General features: G+C 53.0%; 1 protein-coding gene across 2 annotated transcripts in view; it reads right to left on the minus strand.

The window, feature by feature from the left end:
* Window positions 1-16935, minus strand: part of Pde2a (phosphodiesterase 2A) — a 60403-nt gene extending 43468 nt beyond the window's left edge. Inside the window, exons 1-2 of one of the 2 annotated variants that reach the window (XM_050122613.1) lie at window positions 16753-16917; window positions 6927-6988 (exon numbers count right to left, since the gene is read on the minus strand). In XM_050122613.1, the coding sequence (XP_049978570.1) occupies window positions 6927-6988; window positions 16753-16771 (81 nt within the window). In that variant the 5' untranslated portion in view covers window positions 16772-16917. Of the gene's footprint in view, window positions 1-6926; window positions 6989-16752 lie in introns of both variants that reach the window. The other variant, XM_050122612.1, reaches the window with a different exon arrangement.
* Between the last annotated feature and the right edge of the window lie 7237 nt (window positions 16936-24172).

The following is a 24172-nucleotide window of genomic DNA, read 5'->3' on the forward strand; positions in this document are numbered from 1 at the left end:
CTCAAGGCCACTCCAGGGTACATGGCAAAGCACTGTCTCAAAACCAACAGGACTGCACAGTGACTTACTGCTGAAGGTGTTTGCCCCGACCCTGGGCGCCATTCCTGGCATCCCCTGCACAGCGGCCTCTACCTCCACACGTGAGCCACGGCCTCGACACAAACAAGCAATTGGACACACACACACACACACACTAAAGAAAAGATAATTTTTTAAGGGACTGAAAAAAAGGAAAGAAAGAAAAATCAATGGAGATTATTACCTCATGGCTCAGAAAAGTAATTATTAATATATACCCAAGATCACTGAGAGCAGAGTCTTAAATGGATCTTTGCACATACATGTTTGTAGGCACAACATTCACCACAGCTAAACAGTGGGGACGACATGCGTGACCATGAATGGACAAACAGATAAGCAAAAACACACACACTGGAGTATCCCTTGCCCAGAAAAGGAGGAAAGTTCTGTCACGTGCTACAACACAATGGACTCAGGACAGTATGTTCAGTGACATAGAAGCCAGTCCTCAAAGACAGATACCGCATGAGTCCAGTTACATGAGCTCCCTAGAGACCAAGAAATGGGAGGGAGGTTGCAGGAGGGGGGAGCAGTGAGGGGAGGGGGAGGGGAGACAGGTGGGCCGCAGGAGGCAGAGACTTTTTCTTAGGTGGATTTTGTTTGGGAGAATGAACTTTGGAGCCTGGCTTAGAAACAATGTGAACACATTTAAGGACCCAAAGCGCTCCTGTGTATATTTTACCACAAGTAAACAGTTTCTCAGCTCAACCTCTGAGAACTGAAAGCGAAAGGGAAGAGGAGCCACATAGTTACCTGACTAAATCTCCTCAACTGCTGAATCCGAGCGCCAAGGCAGTTTGTCTCTTCCTGGTGGTGTTAAAGTGTTTCTATTTGGAGCCAGCTGTAGTGGCGAACACATTTAATCCCAGCACTCAGGAGCAGAATCAGAGGCAGGTGGATCTATATAAGTTTGAGGACAGCCTGTTCTGTATAATGAGTGCCAGGCCACCTAGGGCTGCATAGTGAGACCCTGTCTCAATTAAATTAAATTAAATTAAATTAAAAAGTTCCACAATAAAAAAAAATTGTCTTCCTTGACCGTGACCTTTATCTAGCAACCCATCCCTCCTCTGCATAGCTATGTATGGTCATTGCTCATATTACCATGCTGGCCTGGCTTCTAGCTCAGTTTATCACCAAGGTGTGTGTGTGTGTGTGTGTGTGTGTGTGCGCGCGCGCACGCGCGTGTGCATAGAAGTCAGAAGCCAGAGGTGTCTTCATCATCCACCCTTCACATTAGCTTTTCGGCACGGTCTCTCACTGACTGTGGCCCTCATTCAGCCTGGTCTTTAAGTCCTAGGGTTCTCCTGTCCCTGTCTCCTCAGGACTGGGGTCACAAGTGCGGGCTGTTGCACACACTTTTTATGTGGGAGGATCAGATGCTCACACACAGATCCTCAGACTGGACAAGCACTCTCCCAGTGAAGCTGTCTTCCCTGCCCACTTGAGTGGTTCTTACTAGCCTCCCCTGCCCACCAGAAGGCCGTCTCTTCCTTCCTTCTCACTTTCAAAGTCACCTACAAGTTCAGTCATTCCAACCTCCCAACCATCTCAAAGGCTTGCTCAGTCTCAGGAGCCTCCAGCAGGCCTGCCTGTCCCCTGCTGTGTCCCTCAGCTCACCACACACAGCACTTGGAGCCATCTTTCCAGCTGTCGTGTGTACTGTGTTCTGACAGCGCTGTCAGACTCAGCATTGTGAGTCCCACTTCACTTTGCCATGGCCATTGCACATCACACGCTCACTGGCAGGCTGGGGGCTGCGTACATCACGGCCATTTTCACACTCGATGTCACTTCATGTCACGTCCTTGTTCACACACGCAGCTTTACTGCATCGTACCCTTGGGGCACACACTGGGTCTCACACTTGAGCCACAAGCTCAGGAACACACCTGTCACAACACAGTGTCATTTCCCCACGTTTGTGTATCGGATTCTCATGACATCACGCCTGTTAGGCGCCCCTCCTTAACCTCAGAGCCGCATACAATGTGCCTACTGTCTCACACACAACCGGGTCACACATTCACTCTCCGCACAGGAGCCCATGATCACTATCACACACTTAGTATCACATGTCACGGGCCAGTGCTACACACCCTATAGGACGTCCGTTGTCAGTCAGTGTCCCTGGGTTACCTGCAGCACACACACACACACACACACACACACACACACACACACACATACGCCTTTGCTAGGCATAGTCACAGAGCTGCTGCCTCCTGGCAACACTGTTTCCTGTTGTTGTGCTCAGAGGCCGCAGCTGATGCTTGCTCCTTCAGAGGTTTCCTGTTGTCAGGGTTCAGTCGGGCCTGGCCGGTCTGCCTGGCCGGTCTGGGACATACAACCTGAAGCCAGTCAGCAAGAACTCAGGGCTCCTTCGCCTCCCTGCTGATTCTGTGTGAGCTCACAGGGCCTTTCATGGTCTCCCCTCAATATACCCAAATTCTTCAAGTGCCTGGACCCATGAGAGGGGCACAGGAGACACTCACTGGGCCTTGTCCATTGACCAGGCTGGAGGTTGCAAGTCCAGCCCTCTGCTTCCTAGTGAGACTCCTAGCAGTCTATGACAAACATTATCTGACCGACTTTGGACAAGACCAGCAGGCCTCAGCCTGGAAGCCTGACAGAGGAAGGAGGGTAGATGCCAAAGGGTCAGAAGGCCAGCGAGTTAGAAACACTATCCCAGAGGAAGTCGCCCCTACGGAAGCCTCTGAGAGCTGAGAAATATGAAGGAAGAGAAAGAAAAGGCTTAGAGTTGGGGAACCAGACAGGGGCAAAATGCCGTAGAGACAGGAACCTGGCGGGGCCGGGACTGACAAGGATGAAGACAAGAGAACAGAGGTCAAACTGTGGAATTAGAAAAACACAGGTTCCTCCAGCCCAGGCCAGCATGGTTCTGACTCAGGCTCCAGTCAGGCAACTCAGGGTACACCCCCTCCTTCCTGGCTTTTCCTGTGGCCCTACAGATTGTCCCTAAAGGCTGCCAAGGCCCCTCACCTCTTGCCTGGGCCAACCTGCAGGAAGGACACGAGCAGGCCAACGCACACGCTCTCCACACGGCCTGAGATAAATATTTCCCGGGAAACGGAACTTGTTCTCTGAGTGTTTACAGCCAAGGGCCAAGCAGGATGAGGAGGGAGAAGCTCATCTCTCACACTCATGCCTGGGCCCTCAGCATCTGTCCCGGCACCACCGTGGGCTTGCTGTGTGTGTCTCAGGCAGTCCCTGTTGTTTGTCTGAGCTGACTGCGTTCTGAAGGAGCCCGGATCTCTCGCTGCTGGGCCCAAGCTCGCCTGCAGCCTGGCTTGTGTCTTTGTGTCTTCTCCGACACCTCTCCCTCCTGACTATGTTTTTCTGAGCTGCCTGTGAAATCATTTCCACTGTTCTCTCATCATTCAGGGTGTGGACAGATGGATGGGCAGACAGGAGACAGGCTAGGGTGACAGCTGAGACCCTTCTCTAGTCCCAAGGCCCTACATGCCCCAGGCCTGTGCAACCTGACAGGTGGGCACAGACAGATGGCAGGGTCTCAGGGCCCCCGTGGATGCCAGATGCTACAGCCAACTTGTTGGCAGCAGCTCCCTCAAGGGCCACAGGACGGCACTGAGACCACTTGCCTGATGTGAGAATTCAGGAGGAAGCGGAACAGCTGGCAACAAGAGTGCTTGCTCAAGAATGTTCAACTAGGCCTGGAAAATGGCCTTTAGTGCGGCCCTTCCAGCCTCATCCCGGCACTCTTTGCCCAGGGGCACGGGGAGCTGCCCTCATTGCCCACCTGTGCTCACCCAAGCCTTTCTCTGTCACAGCAGCAATCTTGCTTCGCTGGCTCCCAGCTCTGCCCCTTGTTAACCAGTACATGGGCCCCTCATCCACCTCCGCAGCCCCCCCCCCCCCCCCCCCCCCCCCCCCCCCCCCCCCCCCCCCCCCCCCCCCCCCCCCCCCCCCCCCCCCCCCCCCCCCCCCCCGCTTGTCTCTAGCTCTCAAACCACACCTTCCTACCTCCTGAGGCTGTTTCATACTCTTCTACCCAGGGGTCTTTGCTTCCTGTCTCCCTTCGTTGGTTCTGTCAGGAGCTGACTGCATGAATTCTAACAGCCCCGCTGATCTCTGGCCTTGGCTCTCTGCAGCCTTCACTGTTTCATGGCGGCTTCCCAGAAGTCTCCATGATTCCCCTAATCCACCAAAGGAGCCTCTATCTTAGAACTATTTCAATCCTATGCACGGGAGTGGGAGTGCTCATTCATGCAAGAAGTCTTTGTATGCCAGGCCCCAGTGAACCCAAGATGGATGATAGAGTCAGGTGTTTCCAACCACTTGAGAGGAGACCTCTGTGGTGCAACAGCTGCCCAGCGGTGCCCTCGGGGAGACTGACTGAACCTGAGGTGGGAAACTTCACAGAGAAGCCATGGAGCTGCAATGGATGCACTGCACAACGGGGCACTTGGTCTACGCACCTGTGCCGTTGCCCACGCCTGTGGCCATCTCGGCACCTGTTCCAGCCTTCATCCCAGCTAGAGCTCCCAGGCCACAGCTGGTCCCAGCTCAAAGTTTTCAAGTCAGTGTGCTCAGTTCACTGAGAGTGATGCCAGGGTCTGGGTCCCAGGATCAGCCTGAAGGGCCAGGGAGTTATCCCTAAAGAGTATGCGGAACCCGTGTCTGCTGGGTGGGCAGGGGTGCTGACAGCAAGGCCCATTGCTACTGCCAAGAACACCCCACACCGCAGAACTGCATCCTCACCTCAGCCCTGCTGCTCGCACTGTTTTGTGTGTGATGCAGGGCAGGCAGCTTAGGTCTGAGCAAGAAAGCTCGTCCCACAAGCTGCTGCCACACAGGCCTGGGCCAGGTCTTCACATGTGCCCTGAAGCTTCTCCAGCCACTCCAGGCGGGCATTAATGCTAATAACAATGCTTCTGTCCCAGTAAGATGGGGACCTTTTTGTTTGTTTAGGCTTTTGTTGTCGCTTGCTTGTTTTCTGTTGCTTTGTTCTGTTTTAAGACAAAGTATAATGTATCCCAAACTGACCTTGAACTGGATGTGAATCTGAGGATGACCTTGAACTTTGCATCCTTTTGCCTCCAACTCCTGAATTCTGAGATTAAAGGCGTGCAGCACCACGCCTGATTCAAGCAGAGCCTGGTTCTTGCTAAGCAAGCACTCTACCAACCTGAACTACATCCATCGGGAGATCTGACCTCCACTCGCAGGTCAGGAAGAGCTGCGACAGTCCTAGGCTAGAATCTTTCATCAGAGTGAGAAGGCAACAGGATCCAAACACAGGAATGGGGGGAGGCCTGGTGAGAACACAGGGCTTGATCCAAGGAGGCCCTGAAGAGGGTGAGGTTGGTAGAATGGGGAAGGGACTATCTGTGAGTGTGCAGACATAGAGGCAGTGGCTGAGGCACTGAGTCTGCACAGGGACACAGAACCTAGAGCCAGGCTCCTTCAGCCTCCGCAACCCTAGAGGTCTCGGCTTCTCCAAATCACTCCCCTCGTGGCTTCCTGGGTGGGTGACGAATGCAGTCTTTCCTGGCGGGTGGCCAAGGCTGCTGAGATACTGCTGGCTCCCAGGAACACCATCTGTCCCAGCTCTGGGGGGAGCTCCCACCCATGGGGAATGCCATGGCAATAAATAAATTAATAAATTAATTAATAATGACTCCAATCCTCCCTCTTCCTTTGGTCAGCTCCTCACACCAGGACCCGGTCCCACAGCAAGAGGCATTCTCAGTCCTAGCCTCACGCTGCAGTAGGAAAGCCCTGTTGAGCCCCTGCCCCAGCTGATGAATGCCCCAGCTCCACCCTGATCCATCCCAGCACCTGCTCTGAGTCTTGGCTTCGCCCAAACACAGCGTCCTAGGTTCTGCTAAGAGTTGAAGGAGAGCATGTGCCCAAAGTGTTGGCCAAGGGGGCTGGCTCAGGCAAGAACTTCCTCTCAGTTCCCTTGGACACACTGACATGACAAACACATGAGCCAGGATACGTGCATGCGTGTGCATGCATAAAACACACACCCACATACACCACTCTGCCAGTCTTCAAAATCCACAGTTCACCCCCATTTCTGTTATTCATTAAACTTGGAAGGTTAATTCAAGGCACCCCAAAGACATACATGGTCAGAGCTGGGCTGGCAGCCCCCCATCAGTGAGGAAGGGAATGACAGAAACACAGCTCCCAGGCTTAGGGAACTCATAGTGCAGGGGACAAGCCGGACATACATAGTCACAGGATGAAGAAAATAGGGTCCTATGGCACACAGTGGACAAAAGACAGCAGAATGCCTTGGCACCCAACTGCCAGGTGAGAGAGCTCAGAGGAGGAAGGAAGAGCCAGCTGGGGCTGGAGTTGATAGAGAGTGGGGGGAGGCCATCTTGGAAGAGGGAGGCTCTTGCAGAGCCCGGAAGTGTTTAGGATGTCAGCAGCAGGTGCTTGGTGGAGCAAGAATGGCTGAGGGAGACTGTGGTAGGCTGGAGCTTCAGAGGACCAAGATGGCAGCATGGAGAAGTGCTGAGTAGAATGGGAAGCTTAATCTGGCCGTTAGAAAGATCCTTCTAGCAACCACGGGGAAGATAGGGGCATCAGGAAGATGGCGAGTGCAGGAGAGGGACTGGGAGAGGACCTCAGCAATGCAAAGCGAATCCAAAGGCTATGGGGACCGGAGAGGAGCCAAAGGAGGACAGGGCGCCCTCCAGGCCGGGCACAGACTGAGGAGAGGGGTCCTGGCTTGCGTGCGCTTAGGCTGGGAGGGGTCTGAGATGCAGCTCCAAACTCTGAATCCTGCACCCCACGCCCACAGCCCATCCGCTCTTCCCTCCCTCTTCCCTCCGCTGAACTCTCACCTCCAGTCGCTCGTCTCTACTCCCTGGGGATTCTGGGTCCTGGGCAAGGGGGTCTTGGCCAGCTGCAGAGACAAGAAGGCCCAGGGCTGAGGCCTCCCCAGCCTGCCCTCCCTCCCATCAGCCCCCAGCAACCCCCCAGGTAGCCCTGCCTCCTTGTGCCCGCTTGTTCTCTGAGCGCCTCCGTCTCCGATTTTTCTCAGAACATTTTGCTTTTTGGCCTTGTGCTCCCAAGGCAGAGAAATGAACATGGTTCTACTCATCCTTTGGTCCCTCCAGGAAACCTCCTTAACCTTCCCTAAACTTCAGTTTCCCTATCTGTAAAAGGAGATCAGAACGTCCACCTGACACAGTCAGTGATTCTCCAGAGTGGGAGCTCAAAGTCCAGAGATGATGAAAATCCCAAGAGATTGCATCTCGTGTGCAAGCAGCTACCCCCAGTGTGCACCGAACCCTCTGGGCCTCGACTGGGGCTCCAGCCGCATCTCCCAGAACTGTCTCCACGGCTCCCAGAGCACTGCTAACTAGATGGTACAGCACCTGACAGACACGCGGGGGACCCGCTCCCTTGTTCTCAGAGGTGCACCGCCCAGCTTCTCTAACAAGCACTGTCCTGGGCCAGCTGCAGGCTCCTGCCCCTCCCTACCCCCAACCTCAAGCATGTCCCAGCATCGGACAGGCGGTGGGATATTCTGAGCCTGGCTTCGTTCCCGTCAGCTGCTGGCCTCCATGCCAGCCTGGCGCGGGTGCAGGGACTGATTTGATTTGGCAGCTTCGGAAGCGTGTGGTGGGGACAGGGTGGGGAGAGGGGGGAGGGGGACAAGACACCCATCCCCGAAAGGAAATAAACAGCCTCAGGCAGGCACTCAGCGGGATGGGGGAGACACAGTCTGGCATGGGGAGGAGCTGAGTTCCCCTCCTGGCATTCCCTTCTTCCCACCCAGGCACTGGGCACCTGCCTCTGGCTACAGGATTCTCGGGCCCTCAGGGCTATGGGGGAGGGGGTGGTAGCTGCACCTGGTGTGTGGATGCTTGCGGAGTGACTGTCAAGTGTCTGCTTGTCTCGCGTGTCCCCTGCGTCCTGTGGGGTTTCCTGCTTTGCTCACACAGATAGTCCTGAGGGTCACTCAGTGTCAGCCGCCATCTCCCCAGATGACGGTGGCATGACCTCTACAGACCTGCTACAGGGCCTGGCATATGCTGACTCTGGCCCATCCCTTCCCTCTGTGTGATGACCCCACTAACCCTGCCTTGTCCTGCAGAGGACATGACGTGGGCTGAAATAAGTGTCTGGCCCGAGGGGCTATCCCTTTTGTGCATAAAACATTTGCCGCCTCTTCCCCACAGTCCTGACTGCCCTCCTCTTCCAGGGAAATACAGTTAGTGGCAGTGAGCCTCTAGGGCCCCTGGAGACTCCTAGAGAGGCACCCGTCCCGCCCTCCCTTCTGATTCTCTCTACTGAGCCCCAAGTATGGGGAACTAGGTAGGGAAAGAACCTCAGCGGGGCATTCACAGGCCCTCACAGCTGAGCATTTCCCTACTCACCACCACAACCGGGTCACACAGCCCCACCTCCATGTTCTGGGAATATGGATCTACCTGTCAATGCGTTGCCAGTATCCTAAGAACCTGCCCTTAGAGGGCACACAAAACTCTTAGCACTAAAGGGCAAGGCTATGCCCAGACACCAGGTGGGGAGGTGGAGCCTGCTTTGAGAAGATGCCAAGTCTCAACCTGTTGGTTCCTCTTCATTGTCCCACCGTCCTCTAGGACCTGTGGGTCTCCCCTCAATCACAGGAAGCTGAGTTGCTCCTGGAGACAGGAGAGAGGGTCCTCATGACAGAGGGGGCTTAGAGAGCCGTCACTAAGGGTCTCGTGAGGTAGAGCCCATCTACAGGACCCTGAAGGGCTTCACATGAGATGCATGGGGACTCACAGCAAAGAGAAGACACTAGCAACCAGAATGATCGCCTGACCATCTGCTCAAATTCTTACCTGCGATGAGATTTGTTTGTGTTTGTGATATCTTTGCACACATCTGTTTGTCTGTATGCATGAGCGCCCATATTGGGCATGGAGGCCTGAGCCACTGCTGAGTCACAAGGTGAGGATTTGCCAAAGGGAATGGCCATCTAGAAATCAGACAGTGAAGAAGACACGGGTCCCAACAAAGAAGAGGGATGGGACGGCAGTTCGGGGCTGTGAGGTAGGGCTAAGAGAAGTCGAGCTCTGCTTCGGCAGGGACCTACAATTCTGCGCCAGGTCTATCATGGTCAGTTCCCAAACCCTGAATTCCTGAGGCCAAGAGCAGGGTGTGCCTGTTACGCAGAAGAGAAGGGGCACAGCATGGAGCTTGCCACAGCCTGCTGTGTGACCCCAGGCAGGACCTGCCCCTGTCCCTCTTCATGGGTCTTCATAGGGAGAAAGGGGTTGGATGTGATCTTCCAGGACTTTCCCTAAGATGGTTTTTGAAAGAGTCACACACACACTCACACACACTCACATGCAACGCACGCACAGAGAAGGAGAGAGAGAGAGAGAGAGAGAGAGAGAGAGAGAGAGAGAGAGAGAGAGAGAGAGAGAGAGACACCTGGGGCACATGGCTATGAGAGAGAACGAGGGGACAGGAGGATGCAGAGCAGAGAGAGAAAAGCCCCGCTGGGGAGCCACAGGAAGGCTCTCTGAGAGCCTGGGGAGGTCAGCTGGAGAGGTTCCCTGCAGAGGACCCTACCCTTGAGTCCGGGACAGGAGGTAGTAACAATGGAGCCTTGTAGAGGGAGGAACAGCTGTCTCCACCCTTCTGCTTCCTTGTAGCCTGTGGGAGGAGAAAGCTGGGGGTGGCAGACAGGGACTCTGCCCTTGAACTTGGGTCCAGACTCCACTCCTGCTCCACAGAGATCCCAGGGGAAGGGAAAGGCTGTCGCACCCAGGGAACCAGGAAGCTCCATTCCAGACCTGTTGGGCAATGGGACCTGGACGGGTTTGGATCTGGCAGACCATTAAGCTGGGGGATTCTGGAAATGCAGCCATGATAGGCTTCTCTGGGGCCACCAAGGCTGGGCTCTAGAAAGAAAGATTTCCACCCCTGGCCCAGGAGGGATCCAGGAGCAGGAGATACGAGACCACTGGGCTTGCCTTGTGCCAGATTGCATGGTGTACCTGAGACTCAGGGAGAGCTCAATCAGCTCTTCCAGGCCCCCTGACCCTCAGGGTAAGAGCCAAGTGTGCAGGGAGGGCAGAGAATAGCCTCTAGGTGCTCTCTGGGTTCCCAGCCCTCACTGGCAAAGGTTTCCACATCACGCCTCTGTCCAGGAAGGACTCATGCCCTGTTTTTCTCTTAGGCAGCTGTTAGAAAAGGGGTGAGCAGGCCCCCTTCCTCTTCCATCTACAGCTCCACAAAGACACCTTGAGGGCTGGGATGGGAGAAAGGGTGCTCTCTGGTCACAGTCCAAGAGGGCTGGAGATGGAGGCAGTGGGTGATGGGATTGACTTCCATGCCATACCAGCTATAGAAAGTGCCAGGCCCCTCACATGAACATGCGCCAAGTCTGTTGTGGCAGGAGAGAGCCCATGTGACCAGGCTAAAGGGGTCCCCTATCTCCTCTGCTGTCAAGGCACCCCTCCTCCCTCCTTCACGTGGGGGTGGGGCTGCTAGCCCATCCCAAGCTATCTGTCTCCATTGCGTCTTGTTATGTTTTTAATAACTGAACATTGACATTAACAAGGCAGGTGGCTGCAGCTCTTCCCAGCAGCCCCATTTAGCATCATTGAATCATCAGATTCTAGAATCCTACATGCACAGAATGTCCGCAACTTGGGCTCCCAGAGTCTCAGCATCTTAAAGTCACAGAATGTCGGAACCACACAACCACACTCCACCCCCCAGCCCCCAGCCCTGGGCTGATCATAGAAGGCTAGCTAGCATCATCCTAGTGAGAGCCCCAAGCTGACAATCCCAGATTTTCAAATCACACCCCTCTGGAGCTGGTACTCACACAGCCTTCAGAGCTATGGGCTGCTAACTTCCTCATTTTACAAGTGAGAAAATGCAGCTCAGAAAATGGTGCAGGAGTACCAGAAAGCAAGGAAAACAGCAGTGCCCAGCGTTGGGACTGCAAAATCGGACCTGTCGAGACAGGCGTTTCTGATGTCCCCATGTCTGCGCGGGGTCAGCTGTGGCTTTTTCCCTTCAGCTTCTCTTTCTTTTTCTTTGTATAACCCCAGCCTGACCCCACCCTCTCCGCTGCCCACCCTGGGTGTCCCAACCGTGAATGGAGGTGCACTGGGCTAATTCCCTCAGGGCAAAGGACAGGAATAGCAAAATGTCTCCCTTCACCCCAGGCACCAGCTGGAAAGGAAGGGCAGGCTCCTCAAAACAGGAAGGCCAGGGCCCTGGGGGGTGACCAGGGCTGAGACAGTTGGGGGAGCCTGAGCTCAAGTCAAGTTTACAATTCACATGAGAAGGAGCGTGTACATTTCTCATTTTCATAAATTAGCATTTCTACTCATACACTTCTGGATTTGAATTCTATTAACTTTTGCAGCTTGTTTTAATTTTTCCAGTTCTGAACATTCTGCCCAGGGCAGAACACCAGTTGCCCACATACACACAGGTGGGGACCCAGCAGCCTTCTCACCCTTTAGCCTTAGGGGTGGTGACCTCCTGGGATGTGCCCCTGAGAGCATCCTTGGAGGCCCAGGCTCTCCCCTCCTGCCCCAGTGTCTCCTCTCCTGAGTTCTCAGAGGTGACATGGAGCCAACCCAGCCACCCCAAGCAGCTCCTCCTCCTCCACAGGGTCCTCTCCCTCCCACCCTTTCCCTGTCCAGGCTTTGTGATCCCCTGCCTGGACCAAGGCAGCCTAAACCCCAGCCTCCACTCCAGGAAGCTGTGTGTGCACTAGACATGACATTGCACCCCCTCCACCCCCTCCTCCCTGCCTCATGCTGGCTCTCTGGAAAACATCCAGAGTCCTCATCATGGTTTGATGTCCTGAAAATGTTTGTAAGTCCTGTCAGCCTCACAAGCCTCATCTCCTGTCTCCTGACATCCTTCCCAGCCTTCCATCCATTCAGCTTGCCCCCACCCCGTGGTGGTCCAAGATCCAGCTCCACAGGCAGGACATGGGACTTGAGAGGGCCAGCCTTCTTCCCTCTGTTTGCCACCAAGTTGTCACAGTTACCATCCTCCCTTCTGTCCAGAATCTTCTCCAGGCCCAGCTCTCAGCTATCAGATTTATTTCTTTCTGAAGGCTTCCCAGCTTGCTCTTCTTCTACCTCGGAGCTGAATGAGGGCCCCAGGTGACTGCCTTAGTCACAGAAGTTTCTACCCTCCTCAGGCTAGAAGGTCCCCTAGAGTAAGGTCCCCTCCCTCCTCAGTCCCAGCACCCATCACAGGCTCAGCTCAGGGAAGGTATGGAGCACATGAAGGCCAGTTTCTCGCTCATCTCTCTGTCACCCTTCCCATTGGCCCAGCATCCACCTACAAAAGCCGAGTGGTACAGAGTATGCTTAGGACAGGCAGAGCAGGAGGTGTGAGAAGCCCTGAAGACTTCCAGGAGACGAGGACAGGCTACAGAGAGCATTCAGCCCAGCCCTGAAGCCACCAGAGCAGCCGTGAGAGTAAGGACTGAATTTACCATGCTGGAGACCAGTGCTTCTCAGGCTCATGAGAGCAGGTCTTAGAAGAACTGGCTGAGCATTCAGGGAAGGCTTCCTGGAAGAGGGTTACTTCTTTCTTGTTTGAGAAAAGTAAGGTGGTAGAAATGAGAGGTGGGGAGGAAGGAGCAAGGATATGGAAAAGGAAGCCTTGTCTCTGCTTGCTCCATACTCCTGGGAGAGGGGCAGGGGGAGTGAGGATGGCAGGGAAGAATGGACTAGCGTGATGCTCACACCATGGCCAGGGCAGGCTCGGCTGGTAAGCTGGCAGGCAAGAGTGCCCAGCTGTGACTGAGAAGCATTTCCTGTCTCTTTGCCGGGGGGGGGGGTCATTAATAATCATTTACCAGCCACGGCAGCTCAGAGGCCAGCCAAGGAGCAGCGTGATGCTGGGGCCAGAGCCCAGCCTGGTGGCCAGGAGAGCTGGACGGTGGTATGGGCCTTGCCACGTGCTATGAGCCCTGGCTGGGCCATCTCATCTGTCTTCTCTGTGAGTGTCAGAAGGAGAAGATTCTGGGGAGAGTGCTGCTTTAGGTCCCCTTTGTGCTCAGAGCGTCAGTTTCTGCCAGCTCTCCAGGGCAGTCATGGACATCCCATGGCAAGTAGGAGACAGACCTAGCTAGGTGGGGGTGGACATAGAAGGCTTCATGGAACCAAGTGCAATTTCGCCTGGGAAGGAACCAGCTGACCCAGGCAGGGGAAGGGTTGCTGCACACAGAAGGTAAGCATTCCACAAAATAATCCTAACACTTTAAATTGTACCCGTGAGGCACAGAGCAGGGCCTCCAGCAGTGCTGTAGACAACTGCATGGTTAACCTGTTAGGCGAGCCCAGAAGTTAGAAGAAACTAGCTAAAAGATGATGATGACGATGACGACAATTATGACAGTGACTCAGCCAAAGACAATGGATAGAAAAGGGACAGAGCTGGAGACCAAGGCTGCGATCTGAAGCCAGGCCAGGCTGCTCTTGCAGTGTCACCTCAGGTCCCTGCCCACCTTGCATTGCTTTCGAGGTCCAGCATCTTCCAGAAACTAGAAGGTAATGCTGAAGCCAAAACCCTAGCCAGCTTCTGGCTAACTGGGATGCCTCTGTGCCTCCAACCTTAGGAGTCCAGAATGTTCTTTAATGCGTGTTGAGTGTGCGCACAAGGGCTTCCCCAGAACCTTCCCTCGAGAGTGTGATGTGAGTCTTTAGTGCCTGGGACCTCTGCCATCAGACTAAAGGATCCCCCAATGTTTAACCGTGTCAACTCTTTCTGATAATAGTTCCTATGAGGACAGGGGTGACTTCTCCATTTGATATGGGGTCAACAAAGGCAGACATAGACTGAGATCTTTCTTGTTGTCTCCCTGTGGTGACATAGAGAAGGGAAGGGGAAAGGGGAGCCTGAAAAGGGGGGGTGGCTGCTTTCCGGGGTGATGCAACCGGGAAAGAACACCAGACCATCCCAATTCTAACAGTCTGCATAGAGAGGTACCTCCAGACACACTACCCAAGGTTTTGGCCAGTGCTAGACCTTCCCTTTTGCCCAGGCTGTAGTAAACAGAGTAGACTTGCTGACACATATATCCTCTCCCCACCCATTCCAACCCTGGCCCCAAACACGAGACAAGTTAGAGGAAAAGAACAAAGGTTCTCTGACCACAGCATCACCCTCTGCCGCCTGTCCAGCGCCTGCTCAGCAGGAAACTCAAGACAAAGGCTTTGGTCAAAGTGAGGAGGATGAAGGGCAAAGGGTAGGGGCAGCCTGGGTTGGGAGGGCAGGCAAGGGTGTCTCTAGGGACCTGATTAGGAGGAAAGCAAGGACAGGAAAGCAGCCAAGCCCTCCTTGCACACATACGTCACTGCACAAACATTTATGGGGCACCTGCTGTATTCCACACATGGCCAAACATAATAGACCTCTTTCTTCACACCACACACCTTATGCACACACTTCCTCCCTCAGACCTCAGCCCCACCCCCAAGGCATCCCTAATGCATCATAACTCACTGTGCATGCTTCACACTCTCACTACATGCAAACAGTTCACAGGGAGAAAAGATCACAGAACCCACAGCTGACACTGAAAACCACACGGCTCACACCCACCCACACTTCACACCACATTCAGATTCTATCTTCCATCATGCACCTCATACACCTCACACTCACCTCCCTAGCCACAGACACATGCATACAATTAAATTACACACACACACACACCACTGCTCCGACAGAGGCACATGCAGACATGTACATACATATATGTATGCACGCTTAACATCACGCCAAAATATCACACATTTGTAGACACGCAAATCTCTCAGGCTGCAAACTGCCTCCTCCTGCCCACCCCAACCTGGTCAACCAAATCTCTTGGTCTTAGCTGCACCCTTTCTTGCCCAGAGCTGCATCAACAGTCACCACAGACATGTGGCACTCAAACACCGACACATAGGTCTGAATATAAACCCCAAGCAAACCCAAGATGTACCATTGTGATCCTAAGCCATCAAGGAGCCTGCAAGCACACCCAGACACAAACCTCCTCCACGCTTCTCTCACGGACATCCATTCAAAACCAACAGGACCACACTAGGACTCATCCTGGCTGCATACTACAGCCTATCTCATCCACAGTCACACGCTCAGTCACCAACATGCAAGCTGTCCCTACAACAACATCACACTGCCATGACAGACATAGCCACATGCACACATAAGAGTCACACATGGTGCTACAACTCCACACCCACAATTCTGCCTCTGCAGCCACACACAGCATGTTAACACCACACACAGCATGTTAACACCACACACAGCGTGTTAACACCACACACAGCATGTTAACACCACACACAGCATGTTAACACCACACACAGCATGTTAACACCAAAGATTTATAATTTCCATACCATAATCCCCCATGAAGAATCTCACTCAAATGATGCAATCATACTTAGCACAACACACATGCTTTCACAAAAGGCACACCCAATACATGCTATACACATTCAAGAACACTCACACGAACACATACACCACCACTCACCCATTCCTCACCACAGGTGATAGACATCATCTTGTAATCTACTTCTTTCTCCATCTGCAAATCCAACTGCCCCAGACACCACCAGAACAGCAGAAATAAGTGCCAGCATCCCGCCTCATGCCCTGAGCACCCTTGGGGACAACATTCCCCACTTTTAAAACATTGTACTTGATTGTACTTGATGTCAATGTTTTATGAGTCAATGCCAGGCCTGAGAACACAGGCAGTGGTGGAGGTCCTAGACACGCCAGCCCTGTCCTCTGGGCCTGTCCCCTCCTCAGCCCAAAGTAGAGGCAAATATATAGGGAAGGCATGGTCACAGAAATACCCTAGAACAAACAGAAACCTGTAGAAATTGAAGAACTGAACAGACCAAGAGAGGTGGGCAACCTGGAGCGACCACTAAGCAAAAACACAGCAGAGGAACAGAGGACAAGGAGCTCAAGAATTAGAGCGAACTGGAAGAACGTGGGGCCATCACACATGGGGAGAATCGAGGGGTCAGGAGGCAACAGGAGGAGACCGAAGGACTGTGTAAGAGAGACGGAAACTGTGCGGGGGCAGTCTGGCAGAGGAGGAGAGAGAAGCTGGGGTCAAAGAGACCCTTGGTCTGGGTTGAAGATGGAGACGAGACTCTAGATGATTGGGGGGGGGCAAGGCTATAAAATAGAAGTTACAGGTTTGGGGAGAGGGCCTTCTTATGAGGTAGAGCTCTTGCTGTTAGGGGCTTGGGGGTATGGGTGTGCCTGGAATCTGACATGCAGGGCCAGAGGCTTGGGAAGGGGGTCCAGTTATCCTGAGGAGGGAGTTTCAGAGCTTTCAGTGTGGGCCGGGGGTCCCACCGAGGACTGCAAGTTGAGGACTTGGGATGGAGGGGTTCCAGATGCAAGGAGGAACCGGAAACTAGAGTGACAGTTGGGCTGTGAGCTGGAGAATCAAGGACCCTTTTCTGGGTACGGCTGCAGTCCCCTTTGGTTTAAGACTGGTTCAGAACTGAGGTCCCCTCTTAGAGGAAGGTTCAGGAGTGGGTGGATCATGAGGCAGACTACTATAAGCTCTTCAAAAGACCGGGCCCTGGCCAGACTCTCCCCGGACACCCGATTCTCCCTGTTACCCAGAATGGGGGGCCCCCCTACCTGCAAGCTGTCGGCGCATGGCTGCGGCGGCGGCGGCTCGTCCGGCTTGAGGAAGACCTGCTGGCCCCGCCTGAGGAATTGGACAACAGCGATGAGGATGTGGTGCAACACCAGGACCATGCTCGCAGACACCCGCCCGCCCCGCCAGCCCGGCCGGCCCGCTGCGCTCGGTCAGCGCGTCCGCAACAGCTTCGCCGGTCCGCGCGAGGGTCCGCCCCGGTCCCGCCCCGCCCCCGCCCCCGCCCCGCCTTAGGCTTCCAGGCCCCGCCTACGTCCCTGCCACCAGGGACAGCACCTCAACGTCTTCCCAAGATCAGACCCCACCAGATCCCGGCCGACTCGCCCCCGCCAGGCCGTCACCCTCCCAAGACTGCTCCAGCGGGCCGGCTATGGGGATCCCCTCTCCTCGGTCGCCTCTTCAGCCTTTGCTGCCCTCCGCTAATCCCATCGCCACTCCTCCTATTTGGCAGAGCACCTCCCAGAGTCCCGTGCACTGCCGCACCACATTCTCCCCATCACTTGGACTTCAGCAGCCCAGCCAGAGCCCAAAGGCCGAGTCCAGCGCAGTGGAGGGAGAGGGCCGCAGTCGCAGTCCAGGAACCCTGAGGTCCCCTCTCTCCTTCCAGTGCAGAAGGCAGAGGTAGAGGGAGAAATTTAGAGGTCGCTCCAAAAGGGGGCGAGCCCTGAAGCGGTAGCAGATCTGTGAAGGAGACAAGTGCTCCCTGACACACACAGGCGCACCATTCCCAAGTATGGGGTGAGAACACTACGTCTCTAAGGCCACCAGGTAGGTCTGCATCTCCGTTCCGGGAGACTGAAGAGGTTGCAAGCCCCAGAGCCGCGTAGTCCGCAATTCCGCGGTGGGACCCCAGCAAGCTGGGAGCGCATTTCTCCGCAGAGCGGCCTCTGTGCTCAGGCGCTTGCGGCAGCCGTGACGCTCCTGCGCCCCCTGGTGTCTCGTAGCGGCGGTGCACCCCGACCCCATGCGCAGTTGGCTGGAGGGATGAGGGGACTTTAGTGGCATGCAACCTGAAACTCCTTGCCTGAACCAACCTGTTTTCTAGCCTCTACTTGCCATTAGAGGGGCTGAGGCATGGGATGTGTCTAGACTGAAGGGTGAATTTGCGTCTTACTTGATTTTGCCAGCATTGCTTTAGCCAGATCCCCTTCCCATCTTGCTGGATCTCAGTTGTCCCACAGGATAGTCAGAAAACTCAAAGTTTTAACAATGGTGAGGCAGACAGACAGCAGACTCCTGACAGACCTCACTTTGACCTTTCCTGGCCCTCCTTTCTGTACTGTTGCCCCTCTTTCTGTACTTCCCTCTCCCTCTGCCCTTGGGAGGTGACTCAGTGAGCCCCTAACCTCCCCACCTCACCGACGTGATTCATCTGGGTCCTTTCCCCCTAGGGAGCAATTTCCTCAGTGTTGAGTCACTGAGCCCAGTGCTGGACACGGTCCCGGCACCTGGAACAGGCTTGGAAATGTCCTTGCTTTCCCAGTAGCTCAAAGGGTGAGCATCTGTACACCGAGTTTTCCCTCCTTGCTGAGGCATGGCTGAGTCTGCCTACTCCTGTGGCCAAAACACTTAGTGGTCCCTACCAGCACCATAAAGCCTAAATCTCATCTGGCATTACAGACCTCCCGTCCCTTGTTTTTGAACGACCCTGCTGGTCTGTCCTGTGCCACCCTATCTCCGGATTCAGAAGCCACCCAGAGGCTATCTGCTCCTAGGAGTTCTTCTCTGAATGCCACCTCAGTAGTCTAGGGGGGCTTCCTGAGAGTCACATCTGGGGAGCTGAGGACGTGATCTAGACCAAGTCAATGTTTTTATTGCGTCTTCAAAACAGGGCAGTTTGTCCTACATATTGACACGGTAGGCTAAGACATATAAAGGTTCTGCCTGCTCTCCCAAAGACCCTCCCTTCCTTTTCTGGCCTCAGTTCCCCGTGTGTAAAAATGTCACACACACACACAAAAAAAAGCAGTATACAAACTGCTTGGTAATCCTGGTCACATGCCACTGGCTTGTCCCAGGGTGGGACACATGCCCAGGAGGTACCAGCCTGGTTAAAGGCCAGCGCTACTAATTCTTCAGGGGACCTTAGCTCAGCTCTGCAGTCAAGAGTCAATCCCAGTCTGACACAGCCGCCACCTTTAGGTGGGACCTCCACAGCACTTACCTCCTACTGAGTCTTTCCTGCTGTGGGGACTTAGAGTCTCCCTCAATTCTTTGTGTGTTAGTTTTTCCGATTCAAGCGTTCTTCAGGGGGGGCTGGGTGAGAGTTCACTGGGTCATAAACTTGTGCATGACTGTGGCCAGAGTATCTCTCTGAGCCTCCGTCGCCCCGTTTGTAAAATGCTAACAGCAAGCAAATGAACCTCTTTTAGCATTTGGTAGGGTTCATCTTCACCCAAAGTCCTCAAATTCCTTGCCCAGATCCCTTTCAGTTGGCACAACCCAGGCTCTGCCAAATTGCAAAGGGAAGGAACCTTGCCAAACTCTCGTGGCTAGGAAGATGCCGCTCAAAGGCTAAGTCTGGTTCCCCTGGCCTCCCTCTAGATCCCAGGCTTCCATCTCTGCAGTCACTGATCCAATACTTGACTCTCCCTTGCAATTCTAATGTACTTCCTGGTCTGAAAGCCCAGGATTGGAATCTGGCTGATCCCTGGGCCACAAAGGCAAGAGTCAGGAGGACTAGTCTCTAAGATCTGAATCACACATCTAGGCCTGGGTGGCTTCAACACCTCTCTCTCCAGCATGAAGAACACCTGATGTGTGTACATGTATGTGTGCATGCATCTGTGCATACACGTGTGTACAGGTGAATGGTTGCATAAAGAGGCCAGAGGACAGCCTCCAGGGCATCCACAGACTGCTGTTCACCTCTCACTTGGTCTGGAGCACATTAATTAGGCTAGATCCTTGGTCCGTCAACAAAGCCCCAAGAATCCTCCAACTCCGGCTCCCCAGTGCTGGGATTACAAGAACACCAGCACAACCATCATTTTCACAGTGATTCTAGGGATCAGTCTGAGGTCAGGCTAACATTTCACTGATTGCTCTATGTCCCCAGTCCTATAGCTGGGCTTTACAGATAAGGAAAACTAAGGCTCAGAGAAGCTGAGTAAATTGCTCATGGGCACACAGCTAGTAAATGATGGAGCCAGACTTCAATCCCTGGCTGCCTACCTTCTATACCTTAAATTCATGCTTGATGCTTAAGGAATGGCAGGTAAGAAAACCGGACTTGGCGTACCCCTTTATCCCCAACAATGCAGTGACTGAGAATCCCATTCTCCCAGTGCCTCCACCCTCCGCTCATCTCTAACACCAGGAGTCCCATCCCCAGATGTACTCTGCAGTCTGCTTTTCTTTTTTATCTCAATTCACTGACTTTGTTCTTTTCTTTTTTAAATTTTTTTTTTAAAAAAAAACTATCTCTTTTCATTTTACATACCAATCCCAGTTCCCACTCCCTTCCCTCCTCCAGTTCCCTCTATTATGCCCCCCACCCTCTCCTCAGAGAGGGTAAGGCTCATTGCTTTGGGGAAGGTCCAAGGCCCTCCCTACTATATCTAGGCTGAGCAAGTTATCCACCCAAAGAGAATAGGATCTCAAAAAGCCAGTACAAGCAGAAGAGATAAGTCCTGGTGCCACTGTCAGTGGCCTCACAGTCTGTCCCAGCCATATAGCTGTCACCCACATTCAGAGAGACTAGTTTGGTCCTATGCTGGTTCTTTCCCTGTCCAGATGGAGTTGGTGAGCTCCCATTAGCTCAGGTAAACTGTTTCAGGGGGTGTCCCTTTCATGGTCTTGACCTCTTTGCTCATATTCTCACTCCTCCCACTCTTCGACTGGACTTTGGGAGCTCAGCTCAGTGCTCTGCTGTAGGTCTCTGCCTATGTTTCCATCAGTTGCTGGATGAAGGTTCTATGGTGATACTTAGGATATTCATCAATCTGACTACAGGGCAAGGCCAATTCAGGCACCCTCTCCTCTATTGCTTAGGGTCTTAGCTGGGGTCATCCTTGTGGATTCCTGGGAATTTCTCTAGTGACAAGTTTCTTGCTAGCTCTATAATGGCTCCCTCAATCAAGATATCTCTTTCCTTGCTCTCCCTCTCTGTCCTTCCTCCATCTGAACTATCCCGTTCCCTCAAGTTCTCCTCCCCCCTCCCTTCTGCCTTCCTTTCTTTCCCTACCCCCACGCTCCCAATTTTATCAGGCTATCTTTCCTATTGCCCCTTTCCAGGTAGATCTGTGTATGTTTTTCTTAGGGTTCACCTTATTATTTAGCTTTTCTAGAATCATGAACTATAGGCTCAATATCCTTTGCTCTACAGTTAGTACCCACTTATGAGTGAATACATACCATATTCATCTTCTGGGTCTGGGTTACCTCAGGATGAATTTTTTTTAGTTACATCCATTTTCATGCACATTTCAAGATGTCATTGTTTTGTTGTTGTTGTTTGTTTTTGCCTCTGAGTAGTACTCTAATGTGTAAATTGCCACATTTTTTTAAATCCATTCTTTGGTTGAAGGCCTTTAGGTTGTTTCCAGGTTCTGGCTATTACAAATAAAGCTGCTATGCACATAGTTGAACAAATGTCCTTGTAGTATGATTGAGCATCTTTTGGGTATGTGCCCAAGAGTGCAGTCTGCTTCTTATCTCCCTACCTTAGGTCCCACTTGGCCATACTCGGTGCTCCTCCAAACCCGTCATAGAGAGTATATTTAAGGAAAAGGTGACTCAGTGGATAGCTTGTCACCCTGGCCCCTGACCTCAGCCTCTTACAGGACTGCACTGCCTTGTGTCCTCAGGGCTGGCAGTGCCTGGGGCCTGTGCGTGCCCAGGACCTATGTCTGAGGTGTTGATTTAGACCCATGTTGCACATTAAAAAAAATGGAGCTCCCATATACACAGCCATTGCCAGGGTTCAGGTGGTCAAGGAGCCGCACAGAGTCCGCGTTCAGTGTTTTTATCATTTAGAATGAGCCTCTGTGACTGCAGAACAATGGCCCAAGCGTAGCTTCTCTAGCAATGCCCACCCATACCTCTTTCCTAGGCTTCCAGACTCCAGACTCCTCCCCCCATCCAGAGCTGGTGGCTTCTCCTTAGACTTTGCCCAGCCCCTTCTCCATCCGTGTTCAAGGCCCTCCCAGGGTCAAGTTGCCTATGAAGATGATGAGTCTCTTCACTTACTTATGGAAACATTGGTTGAGAACTTATTCCGTGCTAGGTACTGAGGATGAAGCAGTTCTTGGGGCTGGGGCTGGAAGTTAGCCCCAAGTTGGCTTAGCAGTTAAGAGCATGCACCAGATGACCTGAGTTCTATTCCCAGGACCCATTTCAGGTGGTTAACTCCAGCTTCAGGGAATCTGATGCCTCTGACCTCCTTAAGCACCTGTACCCATTGCATATCCCCCAACACACATATACACATAATTAAAAGGTAAATAAATAAATTTAAAAAGCAGTGCTCCCCAGTCACAGGAAGAAAACTCTCACCCGCTGAGAAATAGCCCCCAAGATAAGCCAAGTGGATACCACTTCTTGCCTTCTGGCTTTTCAGTGCTCCCACAAGTAAGGGTAGGGATTGTTGGGTCTCCACAGGCCAGTGGGAAGCACTCAGAGGAGTCTAGTTAAGTCAGAAGGTGGTTTCCATTCCAGCATCTCTTCATCTCCCAGAATTGATCCTGACAGCCCTTCTATCAAGCCCATATCTGCCCTATCTCCAGGACGAGGACCTGCATCCTGGGCCTGCTTGCTGCCAGTCATGGTCTGTTTCTGCGGGCTGTGCCCCGACAGTGGCGGCACAGGTTCAAATGACAGCTCCCTGGGTAATCCAGGCAGGGCTCTGACCCTTGTCTCAGACTTCTCAAGGGTAACAAAGTTGGCCTGGATCTCTTGAGGGCCCAGGAGGTTGAGGTGAATGAAGGTCAGACCCAATCAGACCTAGGAAGGCAGAAAGCAATCTTCCTGCCCAGGTATGCCAGGCCAGCAACAGTACACAAGGACCAGCTTCCAACACAGGTGCTTCCTCGACAGAGAAACTGTCTTGCTATGACCTGGGACAGAGCCCACGAGATAAAGGGGGCTTCAGGATCCTTTTCAGAATATACCTCAAGCTTTATTATTTTCTTTCCTAGTCATATGGATGGTGTGTGTGCATGCGTGCATGCATGCGTTGGTACGTGCATGTGTACGTGTATTTAATGCGAGGCTCTGCACCCAGGTGTGTAAGCATTGTGTGTACAAAAGCAGGAAACTATGGCAAAGGGATGATACTTCTACCTTATATACCTGACATATATTCTGTGTCTATATGTTTATGCATGTGTTATCCACAAGAGTATGTATGTATAAAAATAAACATCTGTGTACAAGCATGTATGTCTATACACCTGCATGTGTTCATTTGTGTATATATACAAGTGTAAATGAAAGCATGTATGTGCAAATGTGTGTACACGTGTGTATGTATCTATAAGTTTATGCCTGACAGAAGGGATACCTGTGACAGCTATTCCATGTCCAGGTCTGTGTGTCCACTGGCTATGGCTGCAGGTGTAGAGCAGCTCCTGCAGAAAGGGGATCTGATCACAGACAAGTGCTGGGGTTGATTGACATGGGGTGGGTCAGCCACAAGTCTCATCCATTACCATGTCATTTGCATCCACATTTGCTTTGTTTGCAGCAGATGGTCAATACCATGAACCTCCGTGAGGAAGGGAACCCATGAATTTGCTGGCTTACATCATCCCAGCTAAGACCCCCAAAATCTTAGTATCTTCTCTCTATCATCCATAAACCACACAAGCCTTCCCCTACACAAAGTTGCTCTGGGGTCCCTCCCACACACACACCCCTACACTCCCAAGCACTATGAGCCTTTCCACAGACACAGGTATACATTCTTGGAGTTCCTGTACACACACACACACACACACACTCACAGACACATACTCAATATACACACAACACACAGAGCCATACACACACACATGCACATACACCTGCAGATCTCAGTATCTCTGTCTCACCAACGCCCACCCTGTTGTGGTCCATCTCTCCTATCCAACTCAACCTTGGTCTCACTCAGGAATCTCTGCTGCCCATAGGACACAGAGGATGGCCTGCTTTTGAGCTGGTTTTGAGCCCCATGCTGTCAGCTCCTGTGATGGGACTTTTTTGTTTTGCTCATTACAGTGACGTCAGTTTCAAGAACAAGGCTTGGTCGAGTATTGTTCAAAATCACATCCAGGAACCGGGTAGGATTTTCCCCAGCCTGTTCATCCTTCCTCAGTGAGACTTGCTGAGCTCTGCATTTCCCCCATGTGCCACTCCAGTCAGATATGGTTCCTCGAGGCAGAGACCAAAACTCATGGCCGAGCAGTCTGGGCACAGCAGAGT

Source organism: Alexandromys fortis, unplaced genomic scaffold, assembly GCF_014885135.2.
Source record: "Alexandromys fortis isolate MF-2015 unplaced genomic scaffold, M_Fortis_MF-2015_v1.1 scaffold_209, whole genome shotgun sequence".
Taxonomy (NCBI): Eukaryota; Metazoa; Chordata; class Mammalia; order Rodentia; family Cricetidae; genus Alexandromys; species Alexandromys fortis.